Below are 25,424 nucleotides of genomic sequence, written 5' to 3' on the forward strand. Positions count from 1 at the left end.
ATTTTCAACTCCTGAAAATTTAAAGACAAAAACTCCTCAAAAAAAATGAACCTTTTCAGAGCCTTGCTGCCAGTGCTGTTGTTGTTGTTGGTGATCGAGTTCTCGGCATTTGTAGTTTTCGGAAAGATTGTTCAGATTCAAGTCTTATCGAGACACTGCGACCGTTCACCTGTTTCATTGTATCAAATTCCGAATGATAAGTGGGATTGGCAGAATGATTTGGCCATGTATTCGTATGCGGGTAGGTGGTAGGCACGGACAGTGGAAGCTTTTTCATCATTTATGGTTGATGTTTGTTTGAATGAATATACTTTCAATTTTTGAATTTTGTTGAATTTTTTTTTCTAATTATGGAATGTGGATAACGAAAAAATCATGTTGAATGTACTACTATTAATTTTTAAAAAATTCATATCATACAATAGGTGGAAAACAGCCCTCTGTGAAGGTACCATTTGGTCAGGGTCAGCTCACTGGACTTGGACTTCAACAATGTTTCCAGGTTGGACAACAATTCAATCAAAGATATCTTTCGAGAGTGATGAATTCCAATGGAGGTGTGTACATGGATTTTTTCAACATTCTTTGAAACCATTTATTCTGAATATGCTGAATATTTCCATGCACCATCGAATTTGTTAAATTATTTTGAAAATTGAACTCTTTGATATTTAAAAATCAATATATTGAAATTGAATTGCCTAATGAAAATCTCTACGCAGCAAACGTAGCAAATCCCAATGTCATTGATGGTCTTGTGTATCCAATGGATAACGATGCAACTTCAACTGCACACTGGAATCCTCAACATTTTAGATTCTATGCCACAGATTATGATCGAACTTTATTTTCAGTTTTTAGTATTGCACAGGCCATGTTTCCACTGGGAACAGGTCCTGCCACTGATATTTCACTCAATGGTAAGTGGGATCGGTATTTTTGTGAAAACTTTTGTGATTTCAAAAACAATCATTATTATATTTCAAATAATTTTTGTCTCACTGAAATCACTCTATATTTTACAAATCCAAAACCCACAGGTCAACAAAGTTCATTACCAAACTTTCTACAACCCATTCCAGTACATACACAAACCTCCATCAACGAGTTGTGGATGAGTGCCTATGGAAAGTGTCCAGCCATCGATCAGAGAAATGAAGAGAATGAACAATCACAAGAATATTTGGACAAAATGCAAAAATTTAAACCATACCTTACCAAACTTTCGAACTGGACAGGAATTCCATTTCAAAATGACCTTATTTCAAGCAGCTCTGTCACATCATCACACTCGAAATCAAAGAATACAGGATTGTTATCTTTCTGGTTTTCTGAATCCAACAATGAGGTTCGTAATTTCTTTTCAATGTTGAACATTGTTTTTTAATATTTTCATTGTTGTGAACATAACACAAATGTATGTCCAATCATCCATAATATCAGAACAATGAAAAGGTCATTCCTTTCTACAAATTAATTTCAGACCCTTCCTTAATGAACCAACGCGGCGACATTCAGGACTATCCTGTCTTCAAAAAACCCATTGACTATTCTTCCTTATACATTGTCTATGATCTTCTCACCGTTCAAAAATCTCACAACAAACTCACTCTTCAACCCATTCTTGACTCGTGGGATCAAGTCAATGCTATTGGAAATATTGCCACACTCGAAACCTTCTCACGAAAAGTTCAAGGAAAACTAGGAGGTGGACCACTCGTTCAGAAAATGATTGTCGAGATGGACAAGATGGTGGCTTCTCTCACTGGTAGTGGTGGCGCTGTTCCACGAAAACCCTATCCCTATGGTGAAGATCCTGATGAACCCTCAAACATTCCTTACAAGTATGTTCATTACAGTGCTCATGATGTGAGTATTTTGTCGCTGATGGCAGCGCTTCGACTCACGGAAGATTACTCAGAGTTACGAAAAATTCCAAATTATGGAGCACACATCATTGTGGAATTACATCAAAGTGACACTGTTACTACTCAAAAACCCACGGAAAAAGATTTCTATGTGAGAATTCGATACAATAGTGGATTCAATGAAACCTCTTTTAGGGAATATTCATTGTTGTCATTGGGAGGAACGGGTTGTCAAATGGGATCAGACACTTCCTTCAATTGTTCCTTCTCAAGTTTTAAGGATGTCTGTTATGCAGATGCCATTCCACATGATTGGTGCATGGAATGTCGAAATAACAAGGCAGATATTTGTGTGAGAGCATTATATGAAGCAAAGAGAAGTGAGAATACGATTTTGATGATTATGCTGCCCATTCTTGGAGGTTTTTCATTCATTTTGTTGTGTTTTGTGGCTGTCATTTGTTTGAGAAGTAGTAAGCTGTCGAGATATGTTCGAGGAGGGTCTTCAGCGAATTCAACTCCGTTAGCAGGTAGTGAGGGTATTAATTATGGAGGAGGATCTTATTATAATTCTCTGAAATAATTGTTTCAGTCAAAATTTTGTCAATTATAATTCTTAATACTGTGATCCACAGAGTTTCATTAAATCATCTTTTTGAAAATTCGATTGTCAATATTGAAACTCTTTCAGTTTTTCCACAAGTGAGTTTGAATTGATGCGTAATTTAGGATCTAATTGAAGACATTTGTCAAATATTGGTATAAGGATTTGATATTTCTAATTTCGTGCATGGTATGGAATGGGCTCTCGATCATTTTTGTTGCAATGCCAATGAAATACTCACCTCTGGAAGTGATTTGAAAATCTGTTGCTTGAATTCCTCTTGAAATAATTCCTCACTCGAAATACTTGTGTGACCATTATGTGACTCGTCGTTGCTCTTACGCATCAACAATAATACCAATTGCAGCATGGAAACTCCTAAACTCCACACGTCGGATTGAGAGGTCCAAATGTGTTGAGAACTTTCTGGCGGCTTGTAAGTTTCAGATCCAAATGAACGATAGCTTTCCATGTCTTCAACTTGTTCATTCTCACTCATTTTAATAAAACATCCAAAATCTCCAAGTTTCACTCGAATACTCTCATCAAGTTCAAAACTCTCTACAAAAATATTTTGCAATTTAACATCTCTATGAATGAGTCCGTGAGAATGAATATCACAAAGAGCCCTTCCAATTTGATAGAAAATACTCAACAATTGCTTGGGTGTCAGTGAATGTTGTTTCGAAATGAAATGTAGCAAATCTTTAAAGTGATAATAAGGCATGAGAATGTACAATTCGTCATCTAGAATACCAAAGTCCTCAATTTGAACAAGATAATCGCTCTTAATGTTATAAAATTCTTTACACTGATAATGTGAAATCATATGCAAGTTCGTGTAAAATACATGATTCAATCACAAATTTAGTCATTAGTAGAAACGCACGATATGAAACGGCAATTACCACTTACGGCACTCCATTCAGATTCAATATCAGTGGAAACAATTTTTAGAATTTTCCACTGTTGTTGTGCTTTGTCAAAGCATTTATACACAGTACTGAATCCACCCTCTCCTACTTTGTGGAACTCATCTCTCATAAAGTCCAGATGTTCAATATTAAACTCTTGTTCGATCAAAGAATAATCCTCTGCTTCATGATCATTTTGGATTCCTAAATGATAATTGCTATTATCAACCAGCTCAAAAACCTGATCGAGAGGCATGTAATCGACTTCGGTGACAACATTTGTCAGGTGTTTTGATTCATCAACAAGAGTGTTGAGCTCGATAATAGTTTCCAATTTTTCGAATTTACACTCTTTTCCAAATGTGAACATTAAGAGTTGTTCTTGCATTTTCACAGAAATACTCTCCCATAATTGAAGCTTTTTAAGTAAATAGATGCAAAAATGTCCACTATTGTATGATGTTGATGAAACTTTGCAATTCCAATTACAACTCGTCTCACTAATACTTCGAGCAAACTTTTGCATAGATATTCCACTTTCCATGTTTGTTGGATTTGAACTTTCAAAGACACAACATAACAAGTTTTTAGGCTTGTCACAAAATGGGGCGACGGTCACAAGCAATGAAGATTCATCCCACACAAGAAAATTACCTCCAAAAATTATACCCAAACGGTGACTCTCTAAATCAAATGCCAAAAAGAGGCCTTTTGCTTCTTCTCTAAAGTGGCTTGCCAAAAAACAAGTAGCGTTCAAATAATTTTGTAATCGTATGGAAGTTCTCTCATCCAAATCACAAGTTTCTAATGAGAGTTTTTTCATATTTGTTCGAAATCTTTCTGGCAATGAAGGGTCCTTATTCAGGTCTCTTAACGAATTGATGCAATAGTTGGACCAACATTGAAGCAGATACTTGTGATCTAACTTGGAGAAATTATTCTGTGAATTCGTAGTGCTATACGAACTCCATGTGAATGCATTCATTCTGCTAATGGGGTTTTGTGAGCTGGGATCAAATCCCATTCGTTCAATCAGAAAAGCAACATGCTCTTTCAACCTCAAACACAGTACCGTTTCAAGAAGTGTAAAACCCATAATATCTCTCTTATTGACATGATGTAGGGCAATGTTCATAAATTCGTGGCTGATATGATGCGTGATGACATGGTGAGATTGTAATATCTCCAGATATGAATGGTTTTCTGGGCTTTCTTGCATTGAGAAAGTTGTAAGATGTATGCTATCTCTAATATTCTTGAGGTCAGTGCTCGAAAATGTATGAATAAACGCCACATTAACATATAAAGTGTAACTTTCATTGGAGAAAACGTCTTGACTTTGTCCAGTGTCGCCAATAACTCTAAAGCTCATAGTAACGTTGCTTGCGTTTTCTTGTATGGAATGCAAGGAAAATTGCGAACCTTTTAGTGTGAGTGTTGGCGTTCCCGAGATGGGAGTGAAACAGAATTTTTCGTGGCATTTCTTTTCAAAATGAATAAGTATCCGTCGATTGGAATCTGCCTCATAAATTACTTCCTCATGCATGGTCACATCTGCTATGGTAAAGAAATTTTCGTTCCTTATATTCACACAAAAATTTGAAGTCTCACTCTTTGAAAAATCTCTCTGTTCTGAATGAATATCGTCATTAGTTAGAGATTTCATTTCGATATATTTCAATAAGCCCTCACGTTTTTCATTTTCAAATGAAAATGCATTATGAGTCACTCGAATATTGTTATTGACATCGGTTGAAATGTCCACCAATAATAATCCCAAATAAATGACATGTTGTTGAATTTTAACTGGAATGACCAGTAAGCGGCGCGTCTCCTCTTCTCTCTTTTTAACTAAGCTCATTTCAATTTCATTTTCCAAAAAAGAAATACTGTCCGCACTATCCAGAATATTTGTTATTTTCAAAAAACTTTCACCTCGTGTTAAAATGGTGTACTCAAAAACTCTAACAAAATCTCGCAAAAAATCGTATTGAATTCGAGAATTAATTAATGTTCCACAACATTCATCGATTTGAATGCAACATTTCAATTTATCGTCACCTTGATAAGGATTAATGGTAATTTGATAATGATAATCGTTGTTCAGAGTGGATTTGATCAATGGTTCTTCTGACGATGAGAACAATTCATTCTCACTATTCTCTCTAGAGTCTTTCAAGTTGTTGCTTGAAAGTAATTTGTCAAGTTGTGTGGATGATGGTGCCACTTCAAGAGGAAAACACAAAAAAGTCATATTACTCATAATTCCTTCTCCATAGCCAATATCATCACAGCTTTCCTTACTAAAATAGGATCCCTCCGAATATGACGATTGATCTTCACGCCACAAGAAATCATCTTCTCCAATTAACTCTCTCAACAAAACAAGTACATTCGTGTTGAGATGATGATCGGAAGTGTCTGCCAATGATAACTCTTGATCTTCAAAATCGTAGGCATTATATTCATCGTTTCTCATCCCAACCGAGGAGGATCCTTGCATTACATCATTGTCAAACCCTTCATCACTACTACCTTCTTCATTCTCGGAACCATCACAACCTCCCGATGATGATGATGATGAATTCCAACAAGTGCTGCGACTTTCCATTTTTTGGTTTGGCGCCTTTTTAAAATTGTTTGATAAAAAACAAAATATAGAAAGCACAGACTCAGACAACGTTGTGAGAGGATCATCATACTGCTCTAATCATCACGATAAGCTCCATGGATGATCTTTCTTCACATGAAAAACAAGAAAATATTGTAAGCTTTTTTCAAGAGGAATTCATTCCTCCTTGTCATCATTGAGAGAGGTAGGAATGAAAAACAGCTCTTCTTCCCGTAAGCCGAACGTCTCGGCTTTATCACACCCAACATGCTCCGAAATTCAATCACCACGAAAACAGCAATAGCAACAACAACAACAACAACATCATTACTGCGTTCCACGTTATCCAGCACACCAAAAACTTCCAAAGTAGGAAAAAAATTCAAAGTCTTTCATCACGGAGTTGAATCATTTTCTTGCTGCACCATCATCCGTCCTCTCTAGAGATTATTTTCAGCGAGCTTCTGAGCGTGTTTTGTTCACTTGAACCATATCCATAGTATTCGTGTTATTATTATCCATCATCATTAGGACCCTAACGAAAAACCTTTTTTCTATTTGTAACATACATTTCCTCTCTAACGAAAATATATCAACTCTAACTTAGTTTGAAAATGATGATGATGATTTCTCAACCACCAAGCCAAACCTGCACAACCACATCACCCGTAGCCTCTTCTTCAAAATACAACCATCCTATGACCATAGAACCTTCTTCAAACACTCCATCATCTTCATCGGGACAATGGAACCCTGCAGATATGAGCGATATTCCATTTGCTGCGACTTTGTATCCTACCGAAGAGGAGTTTTTAAAGCCCATTGAATATGTTGAATCAATCAGACACATTGGAGAAAAGTACGGTATTGTAAAGATTGTACCTCCAGAGAAATACAAGCTAGAGCCAGCAGAAGACTTTTCTGATCTAGAAGTTAGTGCGAGTGCATTTAAATTCATATGCAAAATTCAAAATATTAATCAACTACAATTTAGAAATTTAGAACAAAAACGAAAATTTGAAAAGATGGTTAGAAATGGAGAGTTTCCTTCAAATAATGATAACAACATCATCCAACCAGTTGAAGAAACTTCAAAAGATATTCTGGTATCTGACGATGCCACTCAAAACTTGAAACGAAAAATCGAAGAACTCTTTCCAAACACCGAAACTCCTGAAAAGAGGCTTAAGAATAGCCCCACATCACACATAAAGACTGAATCAGAATCAGTAACACAAGCCTCTTCAAGCACTACCGAAACTGGAAACACCTCAGCTAAAGACGACTTGTTTGGATTTGAAAGAACAAAGAAGCCAATTTCATTGAAAAAGTATAAGGAAATGGCAGATAAATTCTTTAGAGATTATTTCACGGAAAGAATTCAGAGGGGTACAACTGTAACCTTACCACAGAAAGAAAAAAAGAAGCTTGCTAAAAATGGAGGGTTTAAGAAAGTGGAAGGAGTAAACTATTTCGAAGATATCAATCACATCACAGCAGATGATATCGAACGTGAATATTGGAGAATAGTCCATAATCCCGAAGAACAAATTCAAGTACAGTACGGAAATGATTTACCAGTGTCTGAGCACAAGTCATTCTTTCCACCAAGTTGGAAATGTGGCTGGGATGCTAACTTGCTGCCCAAGCTTCCTGACTCATTGCTTTCTTTCCTTAATATTGATATTCCTGGTGTGAACATTCCAATGCTTTATATAGGCATGTTATTCAGCTCGTTTTGTTGGCACGTGGAGGATCACTTTATGTATGCTCTCAATTTCATACATCATGGTGCAGGCAAACAATGGTATGGCATTCCTGCGTGTGGGGCCGATAAGTTCGAGCAAGTCTTTCGCAAACTGTTTCCTCACTTGATTGATGGCCAACCAGCCATTCTCCACATGCTTGTGACACAAATCTCACCAACCATTCTCGCAAGAGAGGGTGTACCTGTCTACAAACTTCACCACGAACCTGGTACCATCGTGGTAACATTTCCACGGGCTTATCATGCTGGATTCAATCAAGGATTCAACATTGCAGAATCTGTAAACTTTACATCATACTCATGGCTCCAATATAACAGATTGGCCATGTCCAAGTACTATGAGTGCAAACGACAAACTACATTCCCATCAGAGCAATTAATAATTTCTGCCGCTACATCCATTCTTTCAGGAAAGAGACAAAAGGGCTCATCTAAATTCTTTGATACAACTTGTAAATTCATGAAGGAAGAGCTGGAACATATTTTCAACAACGAGAAAGAGTTTAGAACGGAGCTACTCCAACTTATTTCTGAAAAAGAAGCACGCCAAATGCCATGCATTTCGAACCGAAATATTGAAAAGTTGAGGACATGCTCCCAGAAGGACAATAATATTCGATGCTGTGAATGCAACTCTGATTGCTATATTAGCGCTGTAACGATGAAGGAAAAGAAGAAGGAGAATCATTATTGTTTGCGTTGTGCTATCAAACGAGCCATGCAAGATAAGACATTTGCAGCTAAGTGTTACATTATTGAAAGATTGAGTGTTGAAGGCTTGGCTCAGCTTCATGAAAAATTTGAAAAATTGGTGCAATCACTCTCGATATCAAGCGAAAAGTAGGTTGTGTTCAAGTGGCAGATTATAAAGTACGAAGTTTGTGAAGGTCCATAAATTTTTTGTTCCAAGTCAACCAAAAGCTTTTATTTTACACCTTTATTTCATTCAACGAAAGCTTCCTCAATCTTTTTCCGAATAAATTCCAAGCAGAAAGCTCTTTTGGAGTGACGTTTGTTTAGTTACAAGTTAATGATAAGCTTGCGGTTTCCAACCATGATTGCATCTGTGGAAGGAGCATCTTTTCTGATTTCTTCATACATGTTCATGTCGATCATTCCTAGCGCTCCATTCTTTTGCTGTTGAGCAAAAATTTCCTTATGTTCGGAAAGTAGTTTTTGGGAATTGTCAAATGAGTTGTAAATTTCTGTCAACGGTTTTGGTTCGTGGCAATCAATCACAGCTTTTGGAGTGTGAGGCACCCTCTTGTGAATTCTTGTTAAATTGGAATTCTTTTCTTTGGTGGCAGTGACAAGGACAGTTTCATTTGTGTCATGAGAATAGAAAGTAACAGGCTGTGTTATAACTGGAATAGAAGGGTGTTGTGGCTGTACCAGCGAAGAAGAAGTCGAATTCTCAAAGATGCTATGATCTTGAGCGGTCCTGTGTTGAGAGAAATCAAAATATCGCCCGAGCTTTGAAAGATGTGAAACATTTGAAGGTGGCTCTTCCTTAATTGTTGAGTCATGCATCTTTTCAACCAAATTACAAGTCTTTTCCAATTCTTCCTTTTCTAAAGTGTGATGGGAAGTATGTCCCTCTGCCTCTTCAACGTGAATCTCTTGTTCATTATCTGACATTGGATCTAAGCCACCCAAGTTCATTAATTCTGTGTCTTCTTCATCGATTTCAATGTTCTCTTGATTCAACAGATGCTGTCCTTTTCGATGAGCAAAAATATCCAAGCTGTCAAAATTCAGTTCAGACCGTTGTTTCAAAGGACCCATTCCATTCACCACCAAATTCAATGTTGGTGGGAAATTTAAATCGAATCGATTGGTGGACGGATTTTCCTTTTCACCAAATGTCACAAATATAAACTTTTGATCTGATCTTGTTTTTTTCAAATGATAGGTTCCCTGGTTGGTTCCTTGCTTTTTATCTTTCTTTAGAAAATTCGTATTTAACTTTCCTTGACAGGTGTTCATTTTCAGAGTTCTGTCGAGGAAGTGGCGCGTTTTCAAGATGATGCGACACAACAAATAACCTTTCCTTGACAGAAAAAGAAATGATACAATCAAACAATGGTTTGTTATCTTGACATCTCTGAATAGTAAGTCTTAAATGTTGATCCAACAGTCTGCTCACCGTACTCTCATTCAACCATGGCAAACTTTCGGCGCATGAAAATATACATTCCTCATCATCGTATTCTGGTATTATATATCCGTTTTCGTTCACCTGATATTGATAGTTACAATAGTTCTGTTTTGAAATGGTATTATTAGTAACACTTACGGATTGATTGTAAAGTGTGACAAATAAATTAGTATTAAAGGTATCGATATCAATAAAGTGGTGAGAACGTAGTTGCGAGATGGTAATATTGAATTTTGTTTTTTGAAGCTGAAACTCAGAGTTGGAGTAATTCAATAATCTCAACTGTCAGAAAGTGATGAGAACAACCAGAGGGTTAGTTATCTCGGAATTACATCATTCAATAAACCTACTCTGAAAACATAAAACAAGGGATTGGAAGGATCAATTCCCCTCGATGGTAAAATTGATTTCTTTGACATGTTACGAATCGACAATCTTTTTCTTTTCATGACTTCCTCGTCTGGAGTTGAGACTTGAATAGACTCATTTAGGGAAGCATCTTTTGGTATCATCTTTCCAAAATTTGATAAACTTTGATATACAGATGGTATGTTGCATATTATGTTATCAGAAATCGACGAAGATCTTTGTTTCTTCATTGGCAAATCTTTTTGTTTTCTTAAAAGGTCTCTATCTATTTGATCTCTTGTTTTTTTGTCAAGAGTAAGCAACATCTCGAATAAGTTAGGATTTTTTGTATATTCTTCTTTCATTTCCTTTGATTTGTTTTCGGTTTTTCGTTTCGTAAGAAGAGATCCCCCTCTAGGTGTAGTATCATTAAGGAAAATATTGTTGGAAGTGGAAGTTAATCTGGGTGACGGAGAGACGGGACCATCTGTTTGAGATGTCACATCCGGAGGCTGTTTTTCTCGTACAAATTTTAAATAATCGCTTAAAGATAAATCAAATGGCATGTCCACAATTACTTCTGTTTTTGGTGCCTCTTCTATTGCTTTGAAAACCCGTTCTGAGGGCTTTCTTTTCAGCATACCGTTAGGGGATACCTGAAGTAAATTGTTTTGAGATGTAACCGAAGGTAAGTTCTCTATACTCATGGAAGGAACACGCGAAGGTACTTTTACCTTTCCAAACATTCTAAAACGATAGCCAACGGCAATCTGTTGTTCTTCCTCTTTTCGTAAATCTTTCTTGTGTTTTTCGGCTCGAACTAAATTCTTTTCGATCAAAACAAATCGCGTATTGCAGTCGTCCAGGTGGCTCAAATCTTTCCAAAACCTGTATTCAATAACAATGAGGTTAGATAAAAATGTGTTACGAACAACAAAAAGTGTGCTTTTTTCGTCATGCAGCACCTACCTATGTCTTGTTTTTAAGGGTATTGGAGCATGTGATTTTTCAGTGTCACTCCAATCGAACTGTTGTTGTAGAGCTTGAAGCGTTGTTGAAACTCCTTCAACTTCATAGGTCCTTGAAATTGTGGCATGCTTGTCCTCGACACATTTCCATTTTCTATCCACTTCTTTAAAATTAATAGGGAGAGGAATTTTTGATTTTCTAGTGTCCCTTGTTCCCAATAACTTGCTCGGATCATTACTAGATCTACTTTTTCCATATTGTTTCAAAGTTGACAATTCGTTCGTGCTAGTACTTGTTCTTCTATTTTGTAAATTTCTAATAGAATCAACATCTCCTTGTGTTTTTAAATTTCGTGTTGGTGGGCTTCCTCTCCGTAACTGATGAGCCTGACTTCCAATCGAGTCCTCTTCTCCTCCTTCCGATGTGATCCGATCCTGTTGCAACACTTGTGGATGTACGGTTGGACAAGAACTACTCGTCTGGTACGATGTTGTTGCTGTAGTGGTTGTGGTCGATGTTGATGCTGATGCCGATCGTGAAGTATTCAATACTCCTTGTATCGTAGAAGAAGGAAGAGCAGTACTGCTGTTGCTCACTTCCGACATTTCGGCCTTGATTGAGGTTCTCTTTCTGAACCACTTGCTGAATCAAAAAAATAATAACGGCTTATTTTTTGGCGCTTATTCGTTACGGTTATTCGGAGGATTTTTTTGGAAAATTTACAGTCGGAAGTTCGTTAAATGAGAGCATCCATATCAGGAAAAATCACAATGACTTCATGAAACTCTCGAGAAAGCCGGGGACATGACACTCTCCCTTTTTTTCTGTTGGACCAACTGAGGACGACTTGTGGGGGTGATGTTCTCACGAGGAAATATCGTTCCCTAGAAATACGACAATTGAACTCTTAGTACCAAGAGAACCCGTTGCTTGTAAACTGTGCACATTGCCAAACCTTCATTGTTGAAAGGCGTTGAACAATTTCAAAAAAAAATTGGCGTCGATTCAAACATGGAAAAGCTGAAGGGTGAAACCTCTTAACGAGCGATATCGATTGATATCCTCATGAACACTTTCAAGATATCAATTTCAAATTAAGCAAGAACATTCCGACAATTTCCCAGAATGTTGCAACCCTGTCATCTGTCCGTTCTGATAAAGGATTCCCGAATTAGTATTTCAACGAAACATCATGCACCATCTCATCTCACAAATATAATACAAGACAAAAAACATTGATGTCAACAATCAGAGATGAAACCACCTTCTCAACAACAACTCTTGGGTATTTGTCTCCTTCTCCTCTTCGTCATGTTGTGGATTCTTTTAGAAGGAAACGAACTTGCATATCCTCATGTTCATGCATCGTCAGTGCAAGCCATTCCCTTCGTTTCGCTTATTCACGAAGAGAATCGTGATCATTCCTCTTTGATTGAAGAAGAGACTCTTTCCTTTCCACTCTCTCATGAAAATAATTTGATGAACCAGTTGAATCGATTGCAAACACTCATGAATCGAAGAGAAATGATTCATTCGTTTTCTGCTGTGAATCGTTTGAAACAAGTGGACTACAATGAACAAGTTCAAATTGTGAAACAATTGAATGAACCTCGAAGTCAGTTTATTGTCAAGTTGAAGGAATTTACAAATGAATTCAATGAGGATGAACCATTCATGGCAAAGTTGAATGCAACTGATAGAGACTGGAATGGCTACAATCCATGGTTATGAAATCTGGAAAACCTTTGAGATTTTCAAATGTCTTTGCAGTGGTGGCCAAAACGTCAGAAATCATTTCATCTTTCAAAGCTATTGAATGGATTGATGAATATGAACCAAGATTCAAAAGTGCTTTGAATTTTCAAAAAATTCAACAACTCGCTCAACGACAACTTGGCGAGACATTTCACACTTCCAGTAGTTCTGTTAATAAGAATGACAGCACGAACAAGATTCTGATACATGTCATTATTACCATTCTCCCATCTCTTGATGCCATTCTTGTCAATCAAGAACTCGAAGAAGCTCATCTCATTGCCAATGAATTGAATTCCAAACTCACAGAATGGTTTTCCCAACAACGACAACAGCAATGGAAAACAACACCCAAAAGAATCCTTCAATAATTTCTCGAATTCAAGTTTCTTCAAAGGATAAACTGGAAATGAGTTTCTCTCCACTGGTGGCTCAACATGTGGGTGAAATTTTGAAAGAATATGCACATGTTCATTTCATTGAAAGAAAACACGACTATCAATGGATGAATAAGAGATCGAGTGTCATGATGCAAGGATTTGGTCCTTCTCCAAGTATTGAAATGTCTGCCTCCATTCTATGACATGGGAATTTTAGGAAATGGACAAATTGTTGGACTTTCTGATTCAGGAATTGATTGGGACAATTGTTTATTTAGAGATGCAAACAATCCCATTGTGAAAACCAACAGTGTCAACATGAATCATCGTAAAATTGTTGGATACGATACAGTGTCTGCTTATTCTGAATCTGGTTTCATATCCTCGGATGGTCAAGACGAAGTGGATGGACATGGAACTCACGTAGCTGGTTCTATTTGTGGAAGAATTCAAAATTTGGCTTTCAATTCCAATGCCAATCCAATCAATGAATATCACGGAATAGCTCCAAATTCAAGACTTTATTTTGTGGATTTAAAAAAAACTGGAAATCCATTTGTCATGATTCCTAATTCATATCGAAATGACATTTTCAAACCTGCCTACAATAGTGGAGCAAGAATTTTTTCAAATTCATGGGCAAACTTACCACCTGATTATTTTTTTTAATGTCGATACGATTGTAAAGATTGCGTGTGGAAGAATCCAAAGGACGGTTACAAAGAAGGTCAAAATGTGTCAGACGAAACTTGCCATGCATTGTTTGGAAGCGACTCTTGTTGCTCTATTTCTAATCAATATAATTCTCTCTGTCAAGATGTGGATCAAACCTTGTGGGATTATCAAGATAGTGTCATTCTTTTTTGCTGTGGTAAGTGTGAGAGTTTGCAAAGTTGTAAAATTGTACATGCCACTTCATTTCTTGTTGAAAGGGAAATTCAGGAGGAATATCTTCGAAAGGAAATACTGAATCTCCTGCAACAGCAAAGAATGTAATCGCTGTGGGTGCAAGTTTGACCTCAAATTCTGCATTCGAGGAATCTGTGTATTATGAAGATTTTAAAAACAACATTCAAAATGCTAAATTACCATTCTCAACTCCTGACGAATGTTGTGCCTATACTGGAAAAAATCAAGAATTTGGTAAGTTTATCTTTTGTCTTCTTTTCAAATTTTTTTTGTAATGTATTAAATGGAATCGTTTGGAATTCTTTTTTTGGAACCTTATTGGAATAATCTCTTATTGTTTTGAATAAGAATAGTTCGAGCTGTCTGCTGTCCAAGTGCATGGAAGAACTTATACACGAGCAATCCATCCACCTTCAATGAGTTCAATTTGGCCTTTTGTAAGTATTCCTTTCATCCCCTTTCGATTTGAATCATCCTTTTTGCTTGTCATAGTCTCTTCCAAAGGTCCAGCAGTGGGTAATAGTATCAAACCTGATGTGACAGGAATTAGTTACAATGTAGTGAGTGCTCATTCCGATGGAGACACGACCACTAATCAATGTGGAACCATTTCACCAGCCCTTGGAAATTCAGCTGCTTTAATGACCTCTATGGGTATGTAATTTTAGAACTATTGTGTTTGTTAAATATTTCAAATCACCATTCCCTATTGATACTCCATTCATTGAAAATATCAATTAAACCATTTTAAAATTATATTAATATTATGTCAATCCTAGGAACCTCCATGGCCACTCCATTGATTGCTGGAGCCGCTGCTTTATTGAGAGAGTTTTTCCAAACCAAAATGAACATTTCGAACCCTTCAGGCCCCTTATTAAAAGCTGCTCTTGTTCATAGCTCCATTCCCATGAGTGGAATTGTGGTCTCCAAAAATTGGCAAATCAAACTCTCAGATTTAGGAAGTCCAAACTCTTACGAAGGTTTTGGAAGAGTTTATTTGGGAAGTTTGTTACAAAATCAAGATGGTACTCCATTGAACATTCTCGTGAAGGAACAATCCTTTAAAAGCATTTCAAATTCTCTCAAATTATGTTTCAAGAGAGTGAATGGAAACAACGCAATTCAAACTTCACCCATCTTTAAGGCCACTCTTGCATGGTATGATTATCCAGGAAGTGTTGCGGTTGTGCCTCAACTTTTGAGTGATTTGAACCTATTCATCAATACCTATGTGATCAACACTAATGTTTCAAAACTTTCAGTGATTGCTGGAAATTATGGAAACCAAGTGGACACGACGAATAATGTGGAAAGAATGGTGGAAGAATTACCCCATTCATCCTTGAAAGAGAGTTCTGTGTATGTGAGTGTGGCCGTCTATGTGACTTCAATCTTGAAAGCAAATCGACAACCTTTTGCTCTCTTAATCACCTATCCGAAAGAAATGTTTGAGGCAATGGATCCAACAAACCCTTCATGTCTCTATACCACTGATTTTCAACCCCCTCCACCTCTTTCAGATGAAGCTATTGTTGGAATTGTGATTGGAGTATTGTTGACAATAGTGTTGGTTGTGGGTTTGACGGCAGTGATGTATTTGGTCGTTGTGAAACGATGTCGATCACAAAAAAGTGCTGCTGCTGTTGCTGTTGGTCATGATGTAAATTCAGACTATTCTAGTGGAAGATAGATGTTGTAAAGAAGATCTCATTGGGGATAATCTTTTAACTCTTCAAGTGTGAGATAAAAACAGTTTGTTCTTTTTCACGAAAAATGTGAGCTCAATGATTGACCATTAAAAGTTAGGATGTAAATGTAATTCATGTCACAGCACCGAGTTTTGTTTTTTTGAAACTCGTGAAAGTCTTGTCAATGCAAAAAGACAACACTTATTGTAATATTAACACTTGGATCATGAACGCAGAGATTCCAATCATCAATTCATCAATTCAAAAAATGTCTAAAGAAGAAGAAGTGAGAATTGCTCTTGTTTCCTCACCAGAGGCATTTCAGAAAGTCATGTCGGTTCGGAGACAAGTCTTTGTGGAGGAGCAACACATTGATGCCTCTTCGGAATTTGATGAAAATGATTCAACGTTTTCCGAACAATTAAATTCATCCTTGTATCGGGATGATGTTCAACAAACAAATTCAATGATGAGATATTATCTGGCTGAATTGGTGCCAATTAATCATGATGGTCATGATGATGGTGGTGGTCATGATGATGAATCAAACTTGTCAAGAAGTTCATCAAAGATTGGAGGTACTTGTAGAGTCCGAAAGACAGGACCAAACGCTTGGAAGATGGAAAGGTTTGCCGTTCTCAAGGATTTACGTGGCTTTGGCATTGGTCGGAAATTATTGAGATTTGTGTTATTGGATTTGAGTACTAGGAATCAAGAACAACAACAACAAGAAAGCAAACCACCAAAAATCTACCTCCATGCACAACTGTCTGCTGTGCCATTCTATCAGAAATGCATTTTCCAAGAGGAGAGACTAAAAGGAAGATTTTTGATTGTGGGAGAGCCTTTCGAGGAAGCTTTTATCCCTCATTGCAAAATGGAATGGCAATGGGAATGAACAAAGGATCCATTGCCACTCTGAACCATCCATATGAACAAATGGATTTCAAAAAAGTAATTCAATAGGACCCAATGCACACACCAATTCACACCAATATTGTTGAATGACAAGTCGCTTCTGATGTGTTTTACACACACAACTTGACATTTGAAATCCCATGTTCTCTTTAATCAACAACAAGAAAAATTTTTTCACAACTCTTTCGTCACGTCATCATCTCTGACGATCATAAAAATCTGATAACCCACTCTCTTTTGCTCTCTCGCTCGCTCTTCTTTGACTCTTATCAAGACATCGAATAACACTCGGCTCCTGTTGTACCTTCACAACAACAACATAATAATTTTTCATAATCAACAATAACACACCACCACCAATCTTGTACCATCATCTATCCCTTTCGATTTCATCATCATCATCATCATCATCAACTCATCATCATTTAAAAAAATGTCTCAATTATCACCTGATGAAACTCTTCGTATTGTTCGTCATTTCCTTTTGAGCTCTCCTCCTGGACAATTCGAAGATGTATTGTATGATATCAGAGAATTGGTAGCCAATGATCAACTTTTAAACACTGGAGCCTTTGATATCTTCCGTACTTACAATGTTGAACAATTGATTCCTGTTGAAGTCCCTAATCAGACCTACAAGGTGATTTTGTCCAAGTACAATGAAATCACTCCACAGACTTATCTTGATCCAGTCTCTGATCAGGTTCTCACAGTGGATCATGTGAAGGGACAAGTTACCGGTGTTTCTCCTGCCTCGTCTGATATTCTCAACAACTCGTTGAAACAAAAGAAGGACAAACTTGTCAAGGCAATCCAAAAGTATGTGGATGACCACTACCTTTCCGGTATTTCCAGTGTTTTCCCATCACAAAGAGATGACCAAAAGGGTGAATTAATTATCTGTATTACAGCCAGCAAATTCAATGATAAGAACTTTTGGAGTGGTAGATGGAGAAGTGTCTATCGTGTGAGTTTTGCCGATGACAAGGTCAAAGTGTCTGGCTCCATGAAAGTCAATTGTCACTACTATGAGAACGGTAATGTTCAATTGAACACTTCAAAGGAGCACGCAGAAACTGTGGATGGTGGTGATTCTTTTGCTGACAATATTGTCAAGATGTTGGTTAAGGCTGAAGGTAACTTCCAAACTCAAATTGATACCTCTTGTGCCAACTTGAACGAAACATTCAAGAGTTTGAGACGTCCATTGCCAATGACCAAGACTTTGTTTGATTTTGCCTCCTCTCAACACAAATTGGCACGTGAATTTGGTGGTAATTAAATTATTATGATCAAGATGAAATGACACAAACACATATATGCGAGCAAAAGAGTTCATTTTGCTCTACTTGTTATTATAAATTATTATTATTATTATTATTGAATTTTATTTCACATTGTCGAGGGATTGTGAGAATGCATTTCCATTCGAAAATGCAGAGTTTGCATTCTTTATCAAAAGCAATGATGTAAAAAGGATTGCGTTATAGTTCAAGAATCATCAAATATGGGCAAGAAAGGATCCAAAAACAACAAAGCCAAGTTTGACATTCGAGTCCGTCCAATGGAAAGAGCTACCGAAAAGACTCTCTTCACACAAAATTGAGACAAGGTTGTCTCTTCTGATGAAGGCCGAGTAAGGAAGTGGATTGTGTGATTCAATGCGTATGGATGGAGCTACGTACCTCATCGTTTGCATTTCATGCATATCCAATCAGATTTCAAGTGTGTCACACGACGGTATATTTTCAAACCTTGAATCAGCAACAACCATTTGAATTAAACTCGAAGTGGTCAACTTCAATCATCTCCATATTTACACAATCGATGGTGGCAGATTGTTATTGAATGTATATTGAACTGCTGGCTGCTGCGACTCATGATTCACTCCCAATTGAATCGGTTGAACATTGCTCGTGGAGGGCATGACCACTCCAGGTTCTCTCATCACATAAGGTTGGTCCATCTGTGTTTGTTCATGCGTACCATGCATGGTGCTTCCGTCTTGTCTGAAATCTCTCACATTCGCATTCGGAGGCAATTTCATTTCTACCATTGTACCACTTCCTGAGATAGTGGTTGGCACTCGAATTGTTTCTGCATTCATAGCTCTCTCTAATTCCATTCTCTCTACTTCTGCTTGCTGTCGTTGTTCCATTCTTCGTCGAATCATTAGTTGATACCTCTTGATGAGTAAAATCAAAGACAAGACAAAGAGAACGACAGAAACAATGACCACATAGAGAGGCCATGAATAAAAGCCTTCCCAATTGATGGTGGTGGTACCTGTTTGCTCATTCTCATGTTCACGTTTCAAACTCACAACCACATACACCACATACACAATGACAAAGGCAATTAAACATGTTAAGGAACACAGAGTGACGAGGATAGAGGCTACCAAGAATTGAGTGTTTTGTCGATGGAGAAGAGTATTGGAAGGATCCACTGTGTGGGTAGTTGTTGTGCTAGTTGTGGTGGTGATGATTCGGTTTGGAGTGGTAGCAGTCGTTGAGGGAACGACTCGGGATGTGGTTGCTGGTGAGGTGGGCATCAATGAGTTAGGGTGTGTTCTGGTATTCAAGGGAATGATCAAAATGATGATGATACATCAATGATGTAATGAATGAATGAGTGAAAATAGGATGGTTCCTAAAAAGCAATCAATATTGGCTACGATAAAGAGGGTAATAAATATTTGATTAATCCAAATCGAGTAATGAACAAACGGTGGAGGCCAAGAGGATCTATGAGGTTTGATTTGATTATTACTACTATTATTATGCAAGGATGATTCTTTTCAACACAACAATGGTGTTTTCGGAAACTACTAATGTTGATCAACAGAGATCGGAGGCTTGAGAATAATTATTATTTGGAGTAAACACCTAAAGAAGATGATGTGAATCACAAGACACAATTTTTTCTCTTCTAGAAGCGCACACGAAAAAGGGGTTGTTCAATCCCGATTGGAAAAGGACTTTTTTCAAATCGATGCGATAAATGTGTTTTGTCGTTGAGACTTACTGTAAAGTGCTGCGAAAACCACAATGAGGGAACATGAATATCAGCTAAATGACAACCGTTTGGGTTAGATATATATTCTTCAGCGAGACATGTTGCAAGTTGCTGACCAGCATTGAAATCGCAGGATCTTTGGCCAATTTAGCAATTTTTCAAAAAGAAAAAAAAACCCCAAAAATATTGATCCAACATCGCTTTGAGCAAAATCATCACATGGTCCGAACACAGAAAATCATGATGGTAGTGGAACAGAAGGATCGTTTATTTATTAGTGATGAAAATGTACAAATGATAATTCTTGATTTTTCAAATTCCTCTTCTTCTGTTGGTGAAAATTGTGGAGATAATCTTTCGAGATGGGAACTATTATTGAGAAAGAAATTCTCACTTCAACAAGAAGGAAAAAAGAAATGGCTCGAAAATAGAGAATTGAAATATGAAAAGTTCTTCCCTGTAGAATTTATGAATGATAAAAAATTTGTTTTGAATTATATAAAAAAGTATGGTTATGGATTAGAATATGCATCAAAACAATTAAGGAAAGATCGAGAATTTGTCTTGGAAGTGGTTCAACAAAAGGGAGATGCATTTCAATTTGCAAGTAAGGCCATTCGTAGTGATAAAGAGGTTGCATTAGAGGCCACAAGATACAGCCCAAAAGTTTGGAAATATGTTTCTTCAGAGCTTCAAAACGACAAGAAACTTGCATTAGAGATGGTCCAACGGAATGGATTGGCTCTATATTACGCACCATATGAGCTTGAGATTGATAAAGAAATTGTTTTAACTGCTGTTAAGCAAAATGGTGAAGCATTGAAGTATGCGTATGATAATTTGAAATCAGATAAGGAAATTGCATTGGAAGCAGTCAAACAAAACAAGAGGGCACTTCGATTCGTACCCGATAATTTATTGTCAGATGATGAATTCATGTTGACAGTTCTCAAATTAATAGCTCCAGAATTTTCTTATTTAAATTCTTTTGATTATTCAAAAAAAGAAATCATGATAAAACTCGTTCAAGAAAATGGAATGTTACTTTCATTTGTAAGTGATGAGCTTAAGAAGGATCGAGATATTGTGTTGAATGCAGTCAAAAATAACGGCGGTTCCCTTGAATTTGCTTCTGATGAGTTGAGGAATGACAAAGAAATTGCACTACAAGCTGTTAAACAATTTATCTCTCTATTACGCTGTGCATTGTGTAATGTCTCTTCTGAATTGAGGAGAGACAAAGAAGTTGTGTTAAATGCTGTAACTCAAGACGGATTTTCACTTCAATATTCGTCAGATGAATTGAAGAATGACAAAGAGGTTGTATTAGCGGCTGTCAGACAATATGGGCCTGCTCTCAAATTTGCATCGAATGTATTGAAAAACGATCGAGAAGTAGTTTTGGAAGCAGTAAGAGAAAGTGGTTTTGCTCTCGATTTTGCGAGTGAAATGATGAAACGTGATCGAGAAATTGTTTTAGAAGCTATCAAGCAAACACCTTTGTCTGTGAATTATGTACCTCACGATCTATTGAACGACAAACAATTCTTGTTAGAAGTTGTTAAATATGAACGTCAGTATTTACTAGATTGTGCGCCAAAAGAAATTGCATTCGACAAAGAATTTTTATTACAAGCAATCAAACTCAATTGTCTTTCCATTATATCACCTCGAAGTAATGATTATATTTTATCAGATAAGGAACTCATGTTAGAAGCTGTGAAGAATAATGGATATGCATTGAAGTATGCAATTGAAGAATTTCAGAACGATACAGAACTTGAAATATAAGCTCTCAAATGCAATGGTTTTGTATTGAAATATAGTGATGAACTTTATCAAGCAAGAATGCAAAATTGTTATTACGGAGCTTATTTGGGAAATGATTATTGAATGCAAGCAAAACGGTCTTTCACATGTAGTTCCTTCATTCAATACATATTCTTCCTTGTTTCAGCCCACTTCCTTATACAGAGTAAAGTCAGTCCATCAAGTTTTATAAATGTTTTCATCTTTGAAATAGAAAGCACAATAAAATCCTTCGTCGTTCTTTTCAGAAGATTGATTCCAAAAATTATTTGAATTGAAAAAAAAATTGTTGGGCCATCATCCTTGTTCGACAACATTCCACATCATCACCGTCAAGGAATAACAACAACCATGGTAACCCGAGCAGATAGACTCCGTAGGAAAAAGAAGAACACTACCAAGGCGGTAGATACCATTGGTAAATTGAGAAAATTGAAAAAACACTTTCCCGAACTCACCCAACCTTTAAAGCCTAAACCTGGATTTACCAAACAACCCGAAGAGAGTTTTTCATCCATTACCAATGAAGAGGAATTGAGATTGGAGAGAGAACTTTCTGAAAATCCACTCTCCTATGATGCTCGGATGAAATTGAAGAGAGAAATTATGAAGAGAGAATTCCGTGATGATTTGAGTAAATTAATGAAAGAGGATGAGGCTAAATTTCAATTATCATTCACTCCGAAACCTACTGAATCATCAGTTAATAAGAAGAAGATGGAAAAGGATGAACAATCAACAACGAAAGGAGTGTCATCATCAACTGGATCCTCCGAAAGCAAGACCATTCCAAAAAAGAAAGTTAAAAAACATCTTCAAAAACCAATTACTTTCACCACGAATCATGTATTAAAGAGATTGAGCAGTGAGAGAGAAGCTTCAGACTCGTTGACAGATTTTTGGGAAGGAACGGACAACACAAAACGAAGAAAACCATCAGAGCCAGCACCGGAAATCGTGCGAGAGGTAAAGAAAGCATTCTATAACCCAGTCTCAGGTCAATCCTATAATCCATCACTGAAAGAATATAAAAAGGCCCTTACAATGGCTTCAAAAGGAGAATCTAAGATTTTTAACCAGTTGGATAGTGTACTGAATCAACTCACAAATAGACAAGATGATGTCACACCAAGTGCCACCTCTTCTCAAAATGTAGATCCATCTTCTCCAGAAGAGAATGAACGACAAGAAACCAGCATGGAGGAAAAAACACCAAGACCAAAACCAAAATTCTTAAAGAAAAAAAAGATTCTCAGTCTCACGAAGAGAAAGGGATTGAGACAACATAAGGGTGACCTTTTGCGCTCACTTCTTAAAAAAAAGAGAGCTGCTGAGGACACAATTAATGTTGCCAAGTTTGGTAAGAGATTATTGAAACATAGAGAAGAATTTGAAAAATTACTTCCAAAGATCAGGGAGAAGAGAGAGCAAGCCAGGTTAAAGACACTTAAAAAGGATCCAGTTCAATCATCGAATGATGTCATGATTCATTCTGAGAAGGATATTGACGAAGCTTTCAAGGCAAAGAAAGTTGATGAAACTACAACACTGTCATCTGTTTCATCCTTTAGACAAATACAAAATGGTAACTCGGAACAATTATGGGTTTCCTTCACGAAACGTTTCCATGACACAAAGACTGTGCATGATCGATCGTATTCGAAAGGTCATCGACGAGTTGGAGAATATATTATATAAAGTGATCAATTGGTCATTATTACAGATTTGTCGCATTTAAAAATGCCTTCGGTATTGACACAAATTTGATTCTTTTATTAAGGTTGACGAAAACTTCATGCTAGAATTTTCCACTTCTCAATTTCATTTTCAATTGTGAAGTTTCTTTTTCAATCTCTTCTAACCTGGACTCCAGGCTCATTTTCTGCTTTTTTGCTGCAATGCTCTTAATACCCATCGAAAGCAACTTTTGCATGTCACCTTCAAGCTTTGTTTTTTCAAGAGCTAGTTGCATGAGTTTGTCATCAATTTCTGCTGCTACATGATTTTTAGGAGCGTCCACAGCAAATGGTTTCAAGCTGTAGGAGGTTCCCATAATCTTGTTTCTGTTAGCTTGTCTCTCTTTTGGGCTTTCATGTTTACTATTGAGCATGGATAATGTGAAGGGAGTATCTTGCGATGATTTTGAAGAGGGAGTGGCCAGTATTGTTGACTCTGGTTTTGAGGAGGCATTAGTGGTATAGTTAGAGGTCGTTTTTGAGGTCGTTGAGAAACCTTTTTGGGAGCTGTTAGCAGGAGTGTGAGGTTGTGACAAAGTATCTACAACACTAGTTGAATAATCTGTATTGCTACCGTACGTAGATGTTGGATAGGAAGGAATTGAGGTGACATGAGAATTAAAATTGTTAGGTGCAAAATTGGAACTTGTTGTTGTTGCATATAAAATGTTCGTGTTTTTCCTATTGAAAGAGGAAGGCTGAGGTGCCTGATTGGTCGTATTATACAGTGTGTTGCTGGGTGTGTAGCTTGAGTTTTCATAGGACGAGCTCTGCGAGTTGAATGTATCAAGGGAAAGATGAGGACGTGATGGAGGTATTGAATTCACTGGTTGAGAAGCTGTAATACTATTAATATTGTTAAAACTGGTAAATTGTGGTTGATGGGAGAGCTGCTGTTGTTGCTGTGATGCAAGGAGAGCCTTTTCGTTTTTCAACATGTTAATTGTTTCTCGCAAATTTGCAATTTCTCTTCTTGACATGTCTAGTTCTTGTGAAAGTTGTTGTTGCTGATTGAACATGGCTTGTTCTCTCTCTTGATTGAACATGTTTTGATTGTGAGACATTCGCGAAATTTCTTCTTCCAATGTTTGCACACGAGCTCTCAATTGATCATTTGTCTTTTCAAGCTGAATTCGAACAGTATCTAAGGAATTATGTCTCTGTGTGATATTTTCATTTTCACGAAGAAGTTGTTTGGATTGATGTTCCAAATTTCGTAATTTTTCTTGTAATTGTTGATTATTTCGTTCACTCTCTGTGTACATGGCAAAAGCTTTCTCTCGTTCCTCAATGACCTTCATTTCCTTCTCTTTGAGAGATTTAATTTCTCGTTCTTGTGTCTCAATCTTGTTGCTGAGTCCGTTCAAATTGTCTTCCTTACTTCTGATCTTGGACTCCATTTCTTTGGATTGTCTTGTTGCTTCCGACAACAAGTGTTTCAGACGCTCAATTTCATCCTGAAGTGTTAATTTTTCATGTTCAAATTGTTGAAGAGATTTCCTCTTTTGTTCGAGCTCTTGAAGCAACTTGTTAGTGTCTTGACCGTCCTTACTTTTATCCAACAGTCCAATCTCTGACTTGAGCCTCTCATTTTCTCTTTGAAGCTCGGTTATTTTAGAATCTTTTTCATCCAAAATTTTTTCCATACGTTGTTGTTGAGATTGTATCTCCAAGTTATGTCTATCAGTGAGGCTGTGAATTTTGTCATTGTGAAGCTTTATCATTTCGTTTTTGTCTCGTTTCAGTTCATTGATCTCGCCCTGAAGTCGAAGATTTTCCTCTTGTAGTCGTTTCATTTCTTTCAGAGAGGAAGACGAAGGAGCTGATCTATTTCGAGAAAGTGTTTGTTTTTGAGATTTGTACTCGTGTTCTTCAGAATCTTCTTGGTCATTTGAAAAAACGAGATTATTGTTTTCTTCGATATGCTCTTGCTCATCTTCAACAATTTCATGCGTTGGTTTTTCTAGC

General features: G+C 37.0%; 13 protein-coding genes across 13 annotated transcripts; 8 read left to right on the forward strand and 5 right to left on the reverse strand.

Annotated features, from left to right (window-relative positions):
* Positions 1 to 45: 45 nt before the first annotated feature.
* On the forward strand, positions 46 to 2,451 carry FDP41_013379 (uncharacterized protein; the record flags this gene model as incomplete). The annotated part of the gene is made up of 5 exons (XM_044704002.1): positions 46 to 241; positions 426 to 557; positions 723 to 920; positions 1,041 to 1,348; positions 1,444 to 2,451. The coding sequence occupies 5 exons, from the start codon at positions 46 to 48 to the stop codon at positions 2,449 to 2,451; spliced, it is 1,842 nt and encodes a 613-aa protein (XP_044564878.1).
* A 229-nt stretch (positions 2,452 to 2,680) lies between these two features.
* Positions 2,681 to 5,997, reverse strand: FDP41_013380 (uncharacterized protein; the record flags this gene model as incomplete). The annotated part of the gene is made up of 2 exons (XM_044704004.1): positions 2,681 to 3,283; positions 3,388 to 5,997. The coding sequence occupies 2 exons, from the start codon at positions 5,995 to 5,997 to the stop codon at positions 2,681 to 2,683; spliced, it is 3,213 nt and encodes a 1,070-aa protein (XP_044564879.1).
* Positions 5,998 to 6,620: 623 nt separating this feature from the next.
* FDP41_013381 (uncharacterized protein) lies at positions 6,621 to 8,609 on the forward strand (the record flags this gene model as incomplete). Its single annotated transcript, XM_044704005.1, has 1 exon — positions 6,621 to 8,609. The coding sequence occupies one exon, from the start codon at positions 6,621 to 6,623 to the stop codon at positions 8,607 to 8,609; it is 1,989 nt and encodes a 662-aa protein (XP_044564880.1).
* A 176-nt stretch (positions 8,610 to 8,785) lies between these two features.
* FDP41_013382 (uncharacterized protein) lies at positions 8,786 to 9,751 on the reverse strand (the record flags this gene model as incomplete). The annotated part of the gene is made up of 1 exon (XM_044704006.1): positions 8,786 to 9,751. One exon carries the CDS (start codon positions 9,749 to 9,751, stop codon positions 8,786 to 8,788), a length of 966 nt encoding a protein of 321 aa, XP_044564881.1.
* A 489-nt stretch (positions 9,752 to 10,240) lies between these two features.
* Positions 10,241 to 11,845, reverse strand: FDP41_013383 (uncharacterized protein; the record flags this gene model as incomplete). The annotated part of the gene is made up of 2 exons (XM_044704007.1): positions 10,241 to 11,159; positions 11,241 to 11,845. The coding sequence occupies 2 exons, from the start codon at positions 11,843 to 11,845 to the stop codon at positions 10,241 to 10,243; spliced, it is 1,524 nt and encodes a 507-aa protein (XP_044564882.1).
* Positions 11,846 to 12,494: 649 nt separating this feature from the next.
* FDP41_013384 (uncharacterized protein) lies at positions 12,495 to 13,366 on the forward strand (the record flags this gene model as incomplete). The annotated part of the gene is made up of 2 exons (XM_044704008.1): positions 12,495 to 12,855; positions 13,011 to 13,366. The coding sequence occupies 2 exons, from the start codon at positions 12,495 to 12,497 to the stop codon at positions 13,364 to 13,366; spliced, it is 717 nt and encodes a 238-aa protein (XP_044564883.1).
* Positions 13,367 to 13,579: 213 nt separating this feature from the next.
* FDP41_013385 (uncharacterized protein) lies at positions 13,580 to 15,977 on the forward strand (the record flags this gene model as incomplete). The annotated part of the gene is made up of 6 exons (XM_044704009.1): positions 13,580 to 13,985; positions 14,064 to 14,246; positions 14,318 to 14,518; positions 14,638 to 14,721; positions 14,777 to 14,938; positions 15,064 to 15,977. 6 exons carry the CDS (start codon positions 13,580 to 13,582, stop codon positions 15,975 to 15,977), a joined length of 1,950 nt encoding a protein of 649 aa, XP_044564884.1.
* Positions 15,978 to 16,243: 266 nt separating this feature from the next.
* On the forward strand, positions 16,244 to 16,873 carry FDP41_013386 (uncharacterized protein; the record flags this gene model as incomplete). The annotated part of the gene is made up of 1 exon (XM_044704010.1): positions 16,244 to 16,873. The coding sequence occupies one exon, from the start codon at positions 16,244 to 16,246 to the stop codon at positions 16,871 to 16,873; it is 630 nt and encodes a 209-aa protein (XP_044564885.1).
* Positions 16,874 to 17,326: 453 nt separating this feature from the next.
* FDP41_013387 (uncharacterized protein) lies at positions 17,327 to 18,175 on the forward strand (the record flags this gene model as incomplete). Its single annotated transcript, XM_044704011.1, has 1 exon — positions 17,327 to 18,175. One exon carries the CDS (start codon positions 17,327 to 17,329, stop codon positions 18,173 to 18,175), a length of 849 nt encoding a protein of 282 aa, XP_044564886.1.
* Positions 18,176 to 18,709: 534 nt separating this feature from the next.
* Positions 18,710 to 19,447, reverse strand: FDP41_013388 (uncharacterized protein; the record flags this gene model as incomplete). Its single annotated transcript, XM_044704012.1, has 1 exon — positions 18,710 to 19,447. The coding sequence occupies one exon, from the start codon at positions 19,445 to 19,447 to the stop codon at positions 18,710 to 18,712; it is 738 nt and encodes a 245-aa protein (XP_044564887.1).
* A 704-nt stretch (positions 19,448 to 20,151) lies between these two features.
* FDP41_013389 (uncharacterized protein) lies at positions 20,152 to 21,702 on the forward strand (the record flags this gene model as incomplete). The annotated part of the gene is made up of 1 exon (XM_044704013.1): positions 20,152 to 21,702. The coding sequence occupies one exon, from the start codon at positions 20,152 to 20,154 to the stop codon at positions 21,700 to 21,702; it is 1,551 nt and encodes a 516-aa protein (XP_044564888.1).
* A 369-nt stretch (positions 21,703 to 22,071) lies between these two features.
* On the forward strand, positions 22,072 to 23,418 carry FDP41_013390 (uncharacterized protein; the record flags this gene model as incomplete). Its single annotated transcript, XM_044704015.1, has 1 exon — positions 22,072 to 23,418. The coding sequence occupies one exon, from the start codon at positions 22,072 to 22,074 to the stop codon at positions 23,416 to 23,418; it is 1,347 nt and encodes a 448-aa protein (XP_044564889.1).
* A 100-nt stretch (positions 23,419 to 23,518) lies between these two features.
* On the reverse strand, positions 23,519 to 25,252 carry FDP41_013391 (uncharacterized protein; the record flags this gene model as incomplete). Its single annotated transcript, XM_044704016.1, has 1 exon — positions 23,519 to 25,252. One exon carries the CDS (start codon positions 25,250 to 25,252, stop codon positions 23,519 to 23,521), a length of 1,734 nt encoding a protein of 577 aa, XP_044564890.1.
* Positions 25,253 to 25,424: the final 172 nt, after the last annotated feature.

Source organism: Naegleria fowleri (assembly GCF_008403515.1).
Source record: "Naegleria fowleri strain ATCC 30894 chromosome Unknown tig19, whole genome shotgun sequence".
Lineage (NCBI taxonomy): Eukaryota > Heterolobosea > Eutetramitea > Acrasida > Naegleriidae > Naegleria > Naegleria fowleri.